Source organism: Mustela nivalis (assembly GCF_964662115.1).
Source record: "Mustela nivalis genome assembly, chromosome: 8".
NCBI lineage: Eukaryota > Metazoa > Chordata > Mammalia > Carnivora > Mustelidae > Mustela > Mustela nivalis.
In genome coordinates this window covers 60,697,182-60,712,711 of record NC_139027.1, presented here as the reverse complement: position 1 = coordinate 60,712,711, position 15,530 = coordinate 60,697,182, and the positions used below count along the sequence as shown (strand labels likewise).

The 15,530-nt window shown below is 39.4% G+C and overlaps 1 protein-coding gene and 1 pseudogene across 5 annotated transcripts in view; one reads left to right on the top strand and one right to left on the bottom strand.

Annotated features, from left to right (window-relative positions):
* PUS10 (pseudouridine synthase 10) overlaps positions 1 to 15,530 on the bottom strand; it is a 74,849-nt gene that overhangs the window by 29,987 nt on the left and 29,332 nt on the right. For all 4 annotated transcript variants that reach the window (XM_082746684.1, XM_082746686.1, XM_082746685.1 and 1 more), the window contains exon 5: positions 419 to 453. In XM_082746684.1, coding sequence (XP_082602810.1) covers positions 419 to 453 — 35 coding nt within the window. The remainder of the gene's footprint in view (positions 1 to 418; positions 454 to 15,530) is intronic.
* The window catches only part of LOC309871938 (annexin A2 pseudogene), a 21,842-nt pseudogene continuing 16,631 nt past the window's right edge, over positions 10,320 to 15,530 (top strand). The window contains exon 1 of the transcript in view: positions 10,320 to 10,379. The product of the transcript in view is annotated as an annexin A2 pseudogene (transcript). The remainder of the gene's footprint in view (positions 10,380 to 15,530) is intronic.

The following is a 15,530-nucleotide window of genomic DNA, read 5'->3' as shown; positions in this document are numbered from 1 at the left end:
TTTATCTATGTATAAAAAACTCACTGTTGTTCTGCTTTAAGTAGGATTTTACTTTGTGTCTCTTATAGTGTAGTTTTATAATTTAGTTTCTAAAATTAGTATACAATTTATTCTTTTATAATAGCTTGCCAAGCTACATTATATAAAAGCCTAATGTAAAAATATAAAATACATATTTATATTCATGTTAAATCTATTAAAAAAATCCACTTTAATAGACTACTAATAATGCACCATGCAAATAAACTAATTAAACAAAGATGACACCTAAATTCATACAATAAAATTTTTCTCTTTCTATTTCTCTAAGAGCTAGTGAACTCACTCTAAAAAAAGAGAGAGTAGTATTAAAAGTACTTTAAGAATCAGGTAGCTCATATTTAAATGGTAGAAAAAATTCCCTACCTAAATTACTTACCCCATTTCCTGTTTTACCAGCAACCATGCAGCATGCTGTAGGCAATTTAGTCACACCCAGAAGAGAAAAAGAGAAAAAATGTTCATTGAAATGAAGTTCCAATATCATTACTAAAGTGCTTAACTAATATATTCCTTAGCAAAGTCTCTTATTTAGGGGAGGAGTTAGTGTTCAGAAATGTGGCAATGACCTCATACTCATTTAAGGAAATGAAGAAAGATGCCACTTTGCAGTGTTGGGTTGCTTGTGGCCTAGGAACCTAACAGGAGTATCTTCCTCCTCCCTACAGATTTCTATTTCATTAATGAGGTATCAGTATTTAACATGAGTAGCTTATTTGTTTCTTAAAATATCTTACTATTTCACAGAGGAAGGCCAAAAGTGACCAAGACATACTATGTCCCCCAAACAGAATTTGAAGGCCTCAGTTTTTTGTTTTCATTTTTTTAATAGGGCTATCACACTTTTAACTCTATCTAATTAATGATATCCACATGTAAGTGTTTAGAAGTAAAATGTACCAACATCTGTAACTCAGAATACAACAAAAACCAAGATGGGTGGATGGATAAACTGGTGACAAGATATATAATAAAGGGAACAATTATAGAATCTAGGTGGGTATATGGGTGTTCACTGTACAATTCTTTGAACCTTATTGTATGCTTAAAAATTCTCTTAACAAAATGTTAGAGAAAATGTTCTGGAAAGAATTAATTTAAAAAAACTGAAAAAGTTGTTAAAATGGAGACAATAATATTCACAATCACAATTGTCATAAGGATTAAATTAAATTCATATAAAATGCTTTACACAATAAGTGTGTGACATTAAGATTTCTCAGTTTGCCAGTAGGCTCCCAAAGCTGTCACTTGACAGAAAGCTGATGACATGTCCTACCTCAGTATGTCATTTTGTGAACATGACGAAGTATACCTGCATAAGTCGATAAAAGACCATTATGCAGTCTCCACATCCACCAGTCACAAAAGTGGCCATTCATTATCACTCACATCTACCCTCAAGACCTGCCACCCACACACACACACAAATGTTACCATTCATATGTAGAATCCTGTCCTTTTACACTTCAAATGACCACTGAGGCACTAGATATCTGTGAAGACTTATAATTATTTGGAAGTCTTAAGTGTATTACATTGTTCAGACATGAGTCAAGCAGAATAAATTAATTACTGGCCAAGTAAGAACTAGAACTGCTCCCAATGCCTAAACACCTCAACAGTACCTTCTGATTCAGTGGTATGTTTACTTTGCTAGCTAAAAGTCATCATGAATGGGGATTAGTATACCGTTTTGGAATAGAGACTATTAGGACTTACAGGACTTTAAGATCAGAGGAAAAAATGAAGAATGGGGGGCGCCTGGGTGGCTCAGGGGGTTAAAGCCTCTGCCTTCGGCTCAGGTCAGGAGACCAGGGTCTTTGGACTCCCTGCTCATCGGGGAGCCTGCTTCCCCCTCTCTCTCTGCCTGCTTTTCTGCCTACTTGTGATCTGTCAAATAAATAAATAAAATCTTGAAAAAAAAAATGAAAATGAAGAATGGTCTCCCAAAGTTGAAACCTTGTAGTCAATATTGCCCCACCATCCTCCAGCCTCCATACTTTAAGAGATCAATAAATACTTGTTTTCTCATCCATATAGGGATATTAATACTCCCCTTGAAGGAAGATTGTGGGAATTTAATGAAGCTGTATACATAAAGAACCAAGAAAGATTCCTGGCATGTACTTAACAAACAGTAACTATCACTGCCATTTTTAATTAAAACCTTAACTGCAGGGACGCCTGGGTGGCTCAGTTGGTTGGACGACTGCCTTCGGCTCAGGTCATGATCCCGGAGTCCTGGGATCGAGTCCCGCATCGGGCTCCCAGCTGCATGAGGAGTCTGCTTCTCCCTTTGACCTTCTCCTCGCTCATGCTCTCTCTCACTGTCTCTCTCTCAAATAAATAAATAAAATCTTTAAAAAAAAAAAAAAACCTTAACTGCAATTCACAAATGATAAAATTATTATCTTTTTCCCCCTTAAATATTATTTATTTATTTATATTATTTATTTATTATCTTTTTCCCCCCTTAAATATTATTTATTTATTTACTTATTTATTTAAGAGAGAGACCAAAGTGAGGGGGCAGGGGCAGAGGGAGAGAGAGAAGCAGGCTCCTTGCTGAGCAGGGAGCCCAAAGTGGGCCTCAATCCCAGGACCCTGGGATCATGACCTGAGCTGAAGGCAACTGCTTAACTCACTGAGCCACCCAGGTGCCCCAAATTATCATCCCTGAATCGATTTACAAGACTTGGGGCACCTGGGTGGCTCAGTGGGTTAAAGCCTCTGCCTTCGGCTCAGGTCATGGTCCCAGGGTCCTGGGATCAAGCCCCTTATTGGGCTCTCTGATCATCAGAGAGCCTGCTTCCCCCTCTCTCTCTGCCTGCCTCTCTGCCTAACTTGTGATCTCTATCTGTCAAATAAATAAACAAAATCTTAAAAAAAAAAAAAAAAAGATTTACAAGACTGATTCCTTTCCCTCACTTCCCAAACTGCTCTGCTATGGATAGTCCTGGAACTTTTCTCATCAGTGAAATCCTCCTACGTATCTAAGCTATACAGAATTATCTGTCCTTTCTTTAAGGGACTCAGATTCCTCTGTCCTTTTTTAGTGACCTTCTTCTCTCCTCTTTGGAAGCAAATTCTGTTTTCTACAGTCACTTCCAGGTGATACCATCAAATATGCAATGTGTCCTGCCATCCTCTGATTATAAAATAGGGCAGAACTGGAGGTTGCCAAGGGAAACCAGATTACCATGTATAACATATAAAATTAAATCAAATGTCTTCAGTACCTGAGATTTGCCAAAGGGTTTTTCCTTCCTAATCCTCTGCAGGCTTCCTGCTCAAGCATGCCAGCAGGTTGGACAGAACTAATCACACAGCAGGGGCTGGAAGGCTGAATCCCAAAGAAGTCAGTGTTGCTCAATTATTCAATTTTTACTACGTGCTAATAACGTCCTAGACCTGCTTCTGCTGGGGAAGAAAAGTACATTTCTCTCTTTCAGGTCACTAAGATAATTTTGATGAATGTTCTATTCCTTAGTCAGTGGGAACAAAATTATTCTCTAGAGTAAGCAATTTAATTCTTCCTCCCCAACAGAACCAAGTGGCATTAAAGTTATCAAGTTTAATCAAATTTGGTACTAAAGGCAATATGTCATTCCTGAAAATTCAGGAACCACACAACTTAATCCTTGACTCTGTTTTAATTTTATTGGAGAATTCTAGTCAAGTGCTAAAGAGAGCAGTTGAATAATGTGCTTACTAAAGTGCTCATGTATTTGCTAGCACACACACGCATGCACACATGCACACCATGGAAAGTTGATGCCTGGAAATGGCTTATCTTAAGAGTTCTGAGATGAGGGTTCATCTAGCACCAACCAGTGAGAGTGTGTAACAGCAGGTCAGAAATTGAGGCTGATTTAAGCAGAGGTGTCAGGAAGGAAGGATTGAGAGAGAGGCATTAAAAAATGACATGTTGATTGGGGAGGGTATGTGCTATGGTGAGTGCTGTGAAGTGTTTAAGACTAACAATTCACAAACCTGTACCCCTGGGGCTAATAATACATTATATGTTAATTTTTTTTTTAAATGGCATGTTGGGGAGCAACAATTCAGTAAAGCTGGTGTTTAGCATATATATAACGTATGTATAAATGTGAGTAGGGGTTCAACAACTAGAGATGAAACTGGAAAGGTCAGCAGGTTTTAAGTGCCAACCTAGGGCACGACTCCAAAGAATGAAACTATAACAGAAGAAGTGCCACATTTATGTATATCCAAAGTCCTACGGACAACAATTGATCTTTTTCTTTTTCTTTTCTTCTTTTTTTTTAAGATTTTATTTATTTATTTGACAGACAGAGATTACAAGCAGGCAGAGAGAGAGGAGGAGGCAAGCTCCCTGCTGAGCAGAGAGCCCGATGTGGGGCTCGATCCCAGGACTCCGAGATCATGACCTGAGCCGAAGGCAGAGGCTTTAACCCACTGAGCCACACAGGCTCAACCACACAGGCGTCCCTGATCTTTTTCTTTTTTGACATTTGATCTTCTCTAATTCATCAAGTCACAATATAAAGTACCATCTGCACACTATTTTTCTTATATGGTAGCTTAAAAAGAAAATAAAAGAGTTCTTATATCAAATTACCTCATTATCATACATGGGAAAATACAGTGTGGGGATGGAGAGGAGTACATAGCTTTAAGAGAAAATGGAGACAGACCACCAGGACTTGGCGACCAGCAGTGACACTATGGTTTCTAAATTACCACTAAGGCCCTTTTTAAAACTCTAAAATCTTTTGAATCTTATACATCTCCTGGACTCATTTAAAATAACAAAGATAATACAAATATAGCCTTGTATCAACAGGAAAAGGACAACAGTTGTGTGGACCGTTAGAGGTATTACCCCTTATTCTCTCTTCTTCCAACACACACACACACACACACACACACACACACACACACACACATTTATGTATTCTACTTGCACACAAACAGGCAGCTAAGAATTGGGCTGGACAACAAGGTCAGTAACAAGTCACTCATCTTTCCTCCCCCCAACCATGAGCACCTGCCTCACCAGGGCCCACTCCTCACTTTGTGTCAGGGTTGGTGTCAGGTGTGGTGGCAGAAAAAGGAAGGAGGGAGGAGAATGCACTCCTATAACCATTGTTGGACTCCACCATGTCAGGGAAAGACTTCTTGCCCACATCTCCTAACCTCTACCACCTCCCTGCCTCAATCTCAGCCTTCTTTTCCTGAGTCTCTGATGTCACACCCATGATGTAATGACAAACAGACAGAGTCTGAGTCTCTTTTCATGAATAAAACACCAGCTATCTTTGAAAATCCACCCATATCCTCTACATTCTTTCCCACCAGGCTTGAGAGGGGGAAAAAAATGAAGTGGGACATAAACCCTTCTCACTCCAGCTTTTATTAAGTTGGTAACCCAAACCTTCGGATAGCATTAAAAATACTGAACTTTTGGCGTGCCTGGGTGGCTCAGTGGGTTAAAGCCTCTGCCTTCAACCCGGGTTATGATCCCAGGGTCCTGGGATCAAGCCCCACATCAGCCTCTCTGCTCAGCAGGGAACCTGCTTCCTCCTCTCTCTCTTTCTCTATCTCTGCCTGCCTCTTTGCCTATTTGTGATCTCTATCTGTCAAATAAGTAAGTAAAATCTTTAAAAAAAAAATACTGAACTTTTTATTTTTGACACAGCAGGAAGGGAAAAGCAAGGACAAATCAGAAAAGAGAAACTGAATCTGTGGGCCAAATTAGGTTGCACAGCTCTACTGATTTAGTTCACAGGGGAATCCTATTTCTAAGATGTGAATTTTAAGAAAGAGAATTTCTACTGTGTTTTCCAATATTTCAGGTGCTGATGTTCGCCTAGCTCTGAAGAATTTAATTGGAAATAATCACAAGAGGAAATTCTATGGGGGTGGAAAGTGAGGTAGGAATAGAGGTGGGAAGTGGGATCAGAAAAAACAGAACAGCTGTAATGAATGAAACGCTCTGGAACAGACATGAAGACAGATATCCACTCATGTGTGGAATCTCAAAAAAGAAAAAACCCAAATGAATAAACAATCAAAAAGCAGAATCAGACCTATAAATACAGAGAACAAACTGATGGTTACCAGAGGGGAGGGGGCTGAGGGATGGGTAAAATAGGTGAAGGGGAGTGGGAGATACAGCTTTCCAGTTATGGAATGAATAAGTCACAGCAATAAAGAGTGCAACATAAGGAATATAGTCTTATATCCTAGTCATATATAATATCATTATACTATCAGAGTGAGGTATCAGAACAGATGGTAGCTACACTCGTGATGAACATAGCATCATGTATAGACTTGTCCAATGTATAGACTTGTCACTATGCTGTACACCTGAAACTATTATAACATGTGTCAACTATACTCAAATTTAAAAGTTTAATAATAAAAAAAGATATGGTTCAGCCCTGTCCTTTAGTGTCATATGCTAATGAGAGGATAACTTGACAATTTCAAGTAACTCTGGTGTTAATATCACTGAAACAAAGACATCTCAACAAATATCTGTTAGCAATGGGGTGTGGCTGAGGGATGCAAATATATTTCCTCCTAGATTTTGATTTTAAAGAACTAGCATCCTCACTGAAATACCTGTTAACGTAAAGTGAACTTGCAGATTCAATAGACATCGATGTATTTAAAGATGTCGATGTATTTAAAGCTCAATTTCAAGTCATAAATACAATTTTACTTCAAAATTATTACCAAGAAAAAAAGATTTTAATAGTAAATGTTAAATTTTAGAATACCAAAGAGACAAATTAATTGTTAATTGCTGAGAACCTATTCATTGTTGAAAAGGTCTCTTCAGGACACCTGGGTGGCTCAGTCATTGGGCATCTGCCTTTGGCTGGGCTCAGTCATGATTCCAGAGTCCTGGAATCGAGCCCCACTCGAATCCCTTTCCCACTCCCCTTGCTTGTGTTCCTTCTCTCGCTGTGTATCTCTCTGTCAAATAAATAAATAAAATCTTAAAAAAAAAAGTTCTCTTCAATAAATAACTCAAAAATTCTATGAAGAGAACTATTTAAAAATTATTCCAAGTTATCACAAGAAAATTACAAGACTGAAATCATTCTGTGTTGAACTTGATTTGCACTAGATACATTCTTAGGGATAAAGACTGAATTTTATTTTAAAAAAACAACTTAGGGGGGGCAACTGGGTAGCTCAGTGGGTTAAAGCCTCTGCCTTCAGCTTGGGTCGTGATCCCGGGGTCCTGGGATCAAGCCCCACACCGGACTACCTGCTTCAGGGAGCCTGCTTCCCTTCCTCTCTCTGCCTGCCTCTCTATCTACCTGTGATCTCTGTCTGTCAAATAAATAAATTTTTAAAAAACAAAACAAAACAAAAAACAACTTAGGGGTGCCTGAGTGGCTCAGTGGGTTAAAGCCTCTGCCTTCAGCTCAGGTCATGAGACCAGGGTCCTGGGATGGAGCCCCACATCGGGCTCTCTGCTCAGCAGGGAGCCTGCTTCCTCCTCTCTCTCTGCCTGCCTCTCTGCCTACTTGTGATCGCTGTCTGTCAAATAAATAAAGTCTTTTTGAAAAAAATAAATAAATAAAATAAAATTTTTAAAAAAGTATTACTTTTTAAATATGCAAAAGTAATCTGTTATTATAAAATAAAGACTTGTGACTTCAAGGTGGTAGAATAAAGCCCTTTCTGTCTGATTCTTCTTTGGAAAATCATCCCAAAATAAGACAGAGAATGACAAACAGAAAAAGAAACTCCATCTACAATGAAAAACAAAAAAATTACTCATCACCCCAACTCTCCATATATGAAGACAAAAAGGGAATGTAGGAGTGGAAAGTGGCAGAGCCCAGGAAGCTGATTCTTAAGTGTTGGCAGACGGAAATACCTGCCCCAGTAAATCCAGCCAAACTGAGAATGGAAGTGTAAGACAACACAGGGTGAAACAGGCTAACAGAGGGGGAACAGAGAGACCCAGTCCTCTCCCTGACACCAAGTTAAGAGGAGGTTTCAACTCTGGAGGCCAAACTAGAGGGATCTACAGTCAGCAGCTCCTGGCAAGCCCTGCAGGGGTTCAGTTGGAGTTTACAGTTCACCTAGAGCCTGAAGCTCCTACCCTGTGCTGGGTACTCAGGCAGCCAAACTTCTACCTCTGTGGACAGAAGACTTAAGAGTTCATCTTTGGATAAATGGGATGGCTTCTGAGAGAAAACTTTCAGAAAATGACATATGATCTCTCCATGTAAAAAGTCAGGTTACCACCTGTCCTCCTCCAATAAAACCCAGCCAACAAGCCCACTAACCTGCTCCCTATAGACATAACTTTCAATCAGTTTTTAAATGCCCTATGTTTAACAATGAATGGACAAAGATTGCTAGTCATTTAGAGAAAATCTCTAACATGAAAGGAAAAGAACAAAATAATAAATGTGAAAGTAGAAAAAATAATACATGAATTCCCAGGCACCCTTTGAGCAGCTTCAAGTTATCAACATTTTGCCAATCTTGTTTTATTTATCTCTATTATCTTTTTCTTTTTTTTTTTTAAGAGAGAGAGAGATAGACTCCAGTTTTTTGGTGTTTGGTTTTTTTGTTTGTTTGTTTTAAGAAAATCCAATCCTATGAATACCTTCCAATGGAAACATTTTTAAAAGTGATATTCTTTACTACCAATTCAATTTATAACTGAAATATTTTAGATGTCAATTTAAAAATATGTGAGGGAGTACATATTTTCTAAAAATGCTTTTAGGGCAGGTATATAAGCAAAAACGTTTGAAAACCACTGCATCTTAGTATAAGCAAGCACCATTAGAAATGAAAAAGGAGGGCGCCTGGATGGCTCAGAGGGTTAAGCCTCTGCCTTCGGCTCAGGTCATGGGTCTTGGGGTCCTGGGATCGAGCCCCGCTTGGCAGGGAGCCTGCTTCCCCCTCCCTCTCTCTGCCTGCCTCTCTGCCTACTTGTGATCTCTCTCTGTATGTCAAATAAATAAATAAAACCTAAAAAAAAAAAAAATGAAATGAAAAAGGGACTAGAACCACGTATTTGGAGAAGGTTTGGGGGTTTCCCCCTCATTTTCTTTTATTCTTTTTAAATAACATGTTAGAAAGTACAGAATACACTGTCATTTCTCTTGGAACATAATTTCTCTGTCTCTTTCTCCACTGTATATTATCTCAACCTCAAAGGTTTTCTGTTTCTTCAGCAAAGAAAAGAAGTGGGAGGAACCCTGCGGGGTATGGGAGAAGGTGGGACCTCCCTCCTCCTACTCACCATTTCTTCCTTTTACTCTGACCACTGCATAGATAAAAAATGCCGCTGTTAATGCTAGGTACTTGGGCAAGACATACCGAATATGGTTCAGAGTAACCACAGCCAATGATAAGTAATTGTGCATACCCATGTGTGTTACGCATCTATGAGTAAACAAAACAGACATAAATCCTTGCCCTTATAAAATTGATAGCCAAGAATCAGAAAACAAGCAAAACAAGCAAGTCACAAATCATTTTATGAAATAAATACAATGTGAAGTGATAAATAAAGTGCAGAAAAGTAAAAGAGGAATGGGGAATAGAAGAAGAGATTTGCAATTTCAAATAGCATAGTCAGGGAAAGCCTCACTGAGAAGGCCACATTTGAAAAAAGATATGAAGACAGTGAGGGAATAAGCCACGAATATATCTGAGGAAGAAACATTTTAAGCAGAAAGAACAGCAAGCAAAGGCCTTGAAGTACAAGTTTGCCTGGTGTTTCCAATGAATAAACAGCAAGGAGGCCAACGTGGCTGAACCTTGGAAGAAGAGAGAAATAAGCAATGAAGTCAAAGAAAACTGAGGTACAATGCTAGGGCAGAGCCAGTATGAGCCCTTGGAAGCAATTAAACGACTTTGATTTTACTCCAAGGGAGATGGGGAGACTAGGAGGGTAAGCAAAGGAAGGACGTGAACTGACTTTTAAAGTGACAGGTGACAAACATGGAAACAAAGACAGCTGTTAGGAGATTATTATAAAAATCCAGGTAATTGCTCAACCTATCTATGCACCCTCCATGTCAGGATAAAGGAAATGACTTTGAAAGATACAGCAAAGAGGACTGGGGTCTTTTCCAGTCTAGGATCTCACTGCCTTCAAACTAACTTTTGCACAGCAGTCCTTGGTCCATTTCCTGAAAGAATAACCTGAGGCTTTACCAGGCTATAACCCTGTTCTTGGTCTTGGTGTTGGCCAGTAACTCTATGCCTCACACTGTATCCTTCCAAGAAGGAGCTTCTGGTGCATGGGTGGCAGTCAGGAGGTCCTGGGCCCACAGAACTATGCTCTGCAACAGTCTCTGTGGGTACTGACCTCTAGAGCCAGAGGCTTCTGGATAGTCATTATAGATAAGATCAAATGGTCCAGCTCAGTGGAATTGGAGAAGGGAGTGCACCGAGGACAGATGGCTAGTAAGCATAGACTGCAGGCCCCCAAACATACTGGGCATGGGAGGTACAGTGGCCAAAACTCTGTACCATGCAGCTTCAATCTAGGGACACCTCTGAATTCTTTCTTTGCGCAAGATATGGATTTTAAGAAATCCAGCTTAACCATCAGAGGATGAGATGGGTCTATGAGACAAACTTCTCTGGGGGAGACTCCCACCCTTCCTGCTGGGGCTAGGGAACTCTGTGCCGTTCATTCAGGCCTCCTACCTGAAATGTGCCAGCTCGCAAGTCTAAATCACTTCTGAAAACTTGGCCTGTGGACAAAATCAGCCACAAAGAAGACCCAAAGACCAACGAGGCCAGTGCTCTCATCTAAGCTGGGGCTCTGCTCATGAGCACACAAGGAGACACAACAAATATGTAAAACCAAAAATGCATGCACATCCATATGTGTACACAGAGATGCAGATATATATACCTGTACAGTAGAATATTCTATTCAATGATTTCAAGAATTATAAAACAGTACATGCATCCTCAAAAAAATTAAATTGTTAAATCTAGATCAGTGGTTCTCAGTTTAGTTTCAGGACTCTTTACCTTCTTAAAATTTTTTGAGAGACAAAATAGCTTTGTCTATGCTGGTTATCTTTAGTAATAATTATCAATTAAAATGATTAATTTAAAAATATGTATTAGCTCATTTAAAGTTAATAGCAAAAGTAATAAATTCATTACATGTTGACATAAACATTAACAAATGACATTTTCAGACAAAATAATTTGTTAGAACAGCAGCATTATGGCACATTTTTGCTATTCTCTTTGATATGTCTTAATAAAAGATAGCTGTATTCTCATATCTGCTTCTATATTCAATTTTCTGCAGCAGTACATAGCATATAGCCTCTGGAAAACTACTGCACAATACTGAGAGAGTGAGAATGAAAAGGTAACTATATATTATTATGAAAATACCTTTGACCTTATGGATCCCTTGCAAGGACCCCTCAGGGTCCCTGGACCACATTTGGAGAACTGCTTATCTGAATGTAATGGACAATTAAGGAAAATACAAATAATTAAAATTTTTTCCATTTATTTGAGAGAGAGAAGGTGAGAGAGAGAGCATGAGAGGGAAGGTCAGAGGGAAAAACAGAGCCCCCATGGATCTGTGAGCCCAACATGGGACTCGATCTCAGGACTCTAGGATCATGATCCGAGCCGAAAGCAGTCACCCAACCAACTGAGCCACCCAGGTGTCCCCAAATAATTAAAATTTAACTCAAGAAGGAGGAATAAAACCAAATAACTTTCAACAGAAGAAACTGAAAAAATAATGAAGATCTATCCTTAGTAGCCTCTCAACTGGATTTATAATTAATGTCTACTAAAACTTCAAGAAACAAAAACCAATTATTCCTCTGTTGTTAAAATTTTCCAAGAAAAAGATAGACAGACTAGCAATTCAGAGCACCTGGATGCCTCAGTTAGTTGGGCCATGGCTCTTGATTTTTGGCTCAGGTCATGATCTCAAGGTTATGAGATGAGCCCCGCATTGCACTCTCCCTGCACTCAGCAAGAAGTCTGCTTGAAGATTCTCTTCCTGTCCCTCTGATCCTCCCCTCACCCCATGGTCTCTCTCAAAGAAATAAATAAATCTTAAAAGAAAAAAGACTGACAATTCCACAATGCTTACATAACCTAATACACAAACCTTAATCTAATATATGATCTAATTGCACAATATCAAACCAAAGATAGAAGATAAGATTCACACAATGAATGATACTGTACTTCACATGTAAAAGTGCCATTTTTAGAAATATTTAATTTATGTAGCTGTACAAAGTGAAATAAATGTATACTGTGATGGACACAACTTTCACTGAAATAACATTAAAAAGATCCAGGGTGCCTGGGTGGCTCAGTCCGTTAAGCATCTGCCTTCAGCCCAGGTCATGATCTCAGGGTCCTAGGATAGAGCCACACATCAGGCTTCCTGCTCAGTGGGAAGTCTGCTTGTTCTTCTCCCTCTGCTCCTCCCCACTGCTTGTGCTCTCTCTCTAATAAACAAATCTTTTTTTAAAAAGATGCAATACATTTTAATTTAAAAGTAGACAACAGACTAGTCTTATATATAAATATATGTATACATATGTAAAAATTTTAATAAAATATTAAGAAGTCAAATTTTTATTAAAATAAAACTAAAAAATGTTTATCTCAGGAAAATAAAAGCTCAACACAAGAGAATCTATTCAATATAATGATTGCAAATACCCACTTCTTTTTTTTTTTTAAGATTTTATTTATTTATTTGAAAGACAGAGATCACAAATAGGCAGAGAGGCAGGCAGAGAGAGAGAGGAGGAAGCAGGCTCCCCGCTGAGCAGAGAGCCCCATGTGGGGCTCGATCCCAGACCCTGGGATCATGACCTGAGCCGAAGGCAGAGGCCTAAACCACTGAGCCACCCAGGTGCACCCGCAAATACCCACTTGTGATTAAAAAAAAAAACTTACTAAGCTTGGGATAGAAGCAAAATCCTTAAATAAAAAGTCTCTATCAGAAAAGAATTAACAGGGCGCCTGGGTGGCTCAGTGGGTTAAGCTGCTGCCTTCGGCTCAGGTCATGATCTCAGGGTCCTGGGATCGAGCCCCACATCGGGCTCTCTGCTCAGCAGGGAGCCTGCTTCCTCCTCTCTCTCTGCCTGCCTCTCTGCCTACTTGTGTTCTCTCTCTGTCAAATAAATAAATAAAATCTTTAAAAAAAAAAAAAAAGAAAAGAAAAGAATTAACAATATACTTAATATTAAAATTCTAGAAACATTCTTGTTATTGAGGGTCAAGGCAATATATAAGTGATTCGTTTTTAAGAAAAGAGCAGTCAGTGGGGTGCCTGGGTGGCTCAGTTGGTTGGACGACTGCCTTCAGCTCAGGTCATGATCCTGGAGTCCCGGGATCGAGTCCCACATCGGGCTCCCAGCTCCATGGGGAGTCTGCTTCTCCCTCTGACCTTCTCCTCGCTCATGTTCTCTCTCACTGTCTCTCTCTCAAATAAATAAATAATCTTTAAAAAAAAAAAAAAAAAAAGAAAGAAAGAAAGAAAAGAGCAGTCAGGGGCACCTTGGTGGCTCCGTGGGTTAAAGCCTCTGCCTTCAGCTCAGGCCTGCTTCCTCCTCTCTCTCTCTGCCTGCCTCTCTGCCTACTTGTGATTTCTGTCAAATAAATAAATAAAATCTTTAAAAAAAAAAAAAAGAAAGAAAGAAAAGAAAAGAGCAGTCAGAAGAAACTGACTCTGAGAAATTTACTTTAGCAGAAAGATCTTGCAGAATAGCTATAAAGAAAACAATACCGAAACCAGACAGAGAAAACACCACACTGCACAGAGAGGAACAATAGTACAATTAATGACAGGCTTCTCATCATAAAAAACAAAGAACAAAAGATACCAGAACAACATATTTGAAGTGATGATAGGAAAAAATTTTGACAACTAAATATTCTGTATCCAATGAAACTATCTTATAAAACTGAAGAAGAAATAAAGACAGTTCAGATAAGCAAAAAGTAGATCTATATTAAAAACAAAAATGGGGGGCGCCTGGGTGGCTCAGTGGGTTAAAGCCTCTGCTTTCAGCTTGGGTCATGATCCCAGGATCCTGGGATCGAGCCCCGCATCGGGCTCTCTGCTCTGTGGGGAGCCTGCTTCCTCCTCTCTCTCTGCCTACCTCTCTGCCTACTTGTGATCTTTGCCTGTCAAATAAGTAAATAAAATCTAAAAAAAAAACAAACAAAAAAAAAAACACAACAACCCATGACCACAGACAATTTAAAAAAAAAAAAAAATGGGGATGCCTGGGTGGCTCAGTCGTTGGGCATTTGCCTTCAGCTTGGGTCATGATCCCCTGGTCGTGGAATCAAGCCCCACATCAGGCCCACTGCTCAGCAGGAAGCCTGCTTCTCCCTTTCCCACTCCCCCTGCTTGTGTCCCCCTCTCTCACTATGTCTATTTCTGTCAAATAAATAAAATCTTTTTTTTTTTTTAAGATTTATTTATTTATTTATTTCACAGACATCACAAGTAGTAGAGAGGCAGACAGAGTGAGAGAGGAGGAAGCAGGTTCCCTGCTGAGCAGAGAGCCCGATGCTGGGCTCGATCCCAGGACCTAGTCTCAAGACCTGAGCAGAAGGCAGAGGCTTTAACTCGCTGAGCCACCCACACATTCGTTTGTGGGGGTGCCTCACAAACAAATAAAATCTTTTAAAAAAAAAACAAAAACAAAGAGACGCGTGGATGGTTCAGTTGCTTAAGTGAGTACTTTCAGCTCAGGTCACGATCCCACGGTCCTGGGATTGAGCCCCACATCGGGCCTCTCCTTGGCAAGGAGCCTGCTTCTCTTTCTCTCTCCGCCATTTGCCCCACTTGTGCTCTCTGGCTCTTTCTATCTCTCTGTCAAATAAATAAAAAATCTTTAAAAAACAAACAAACAAACTGTATTTCTATAGACCAGCAATGAAAAGTAGAAAAATGCAATAAAAATATAATTCCATTTGCTATAGCACCCAAAACAATGAGATTCTTAAGGATAAACTTTTTTTTTTTAAAGATTTTATTTATTTATTTGACAGAGAGAAATTACAAGTACACTGAGAGGCAGGCAGAGAGAGAGAGAGAAGGAAGCAGGCTCCCTGCTGAGCAGAGAGCCCGACGCGGGACTCGATCCCAGGACCCTGAGATCATGACCCGAGCCGAAGGCAGCGGCTTAACCCACTGAGCCACCCAGGCGCCCCTTAAAGATAAACTTTTAAAATATGTGTGAAATCTGTACACTAAAAATGGTAAACCACTGCTAAAAGAAATTAAAGATCAAAATAAATGAAGAAATATACCACATTCATGCACTGGGAAGTGCAATATTGTCAAGATGTCAATTCTTACCAAGTTTATCTATAAATTCAGTGCAATCCCAGCCAAAATTTAAGCAAATTGAAAAGAAATTGACAAGCAGATTTAAAAATCTGTATGGAAATGCAAAGACCTAGAATCACCAAAGCAAATTTTG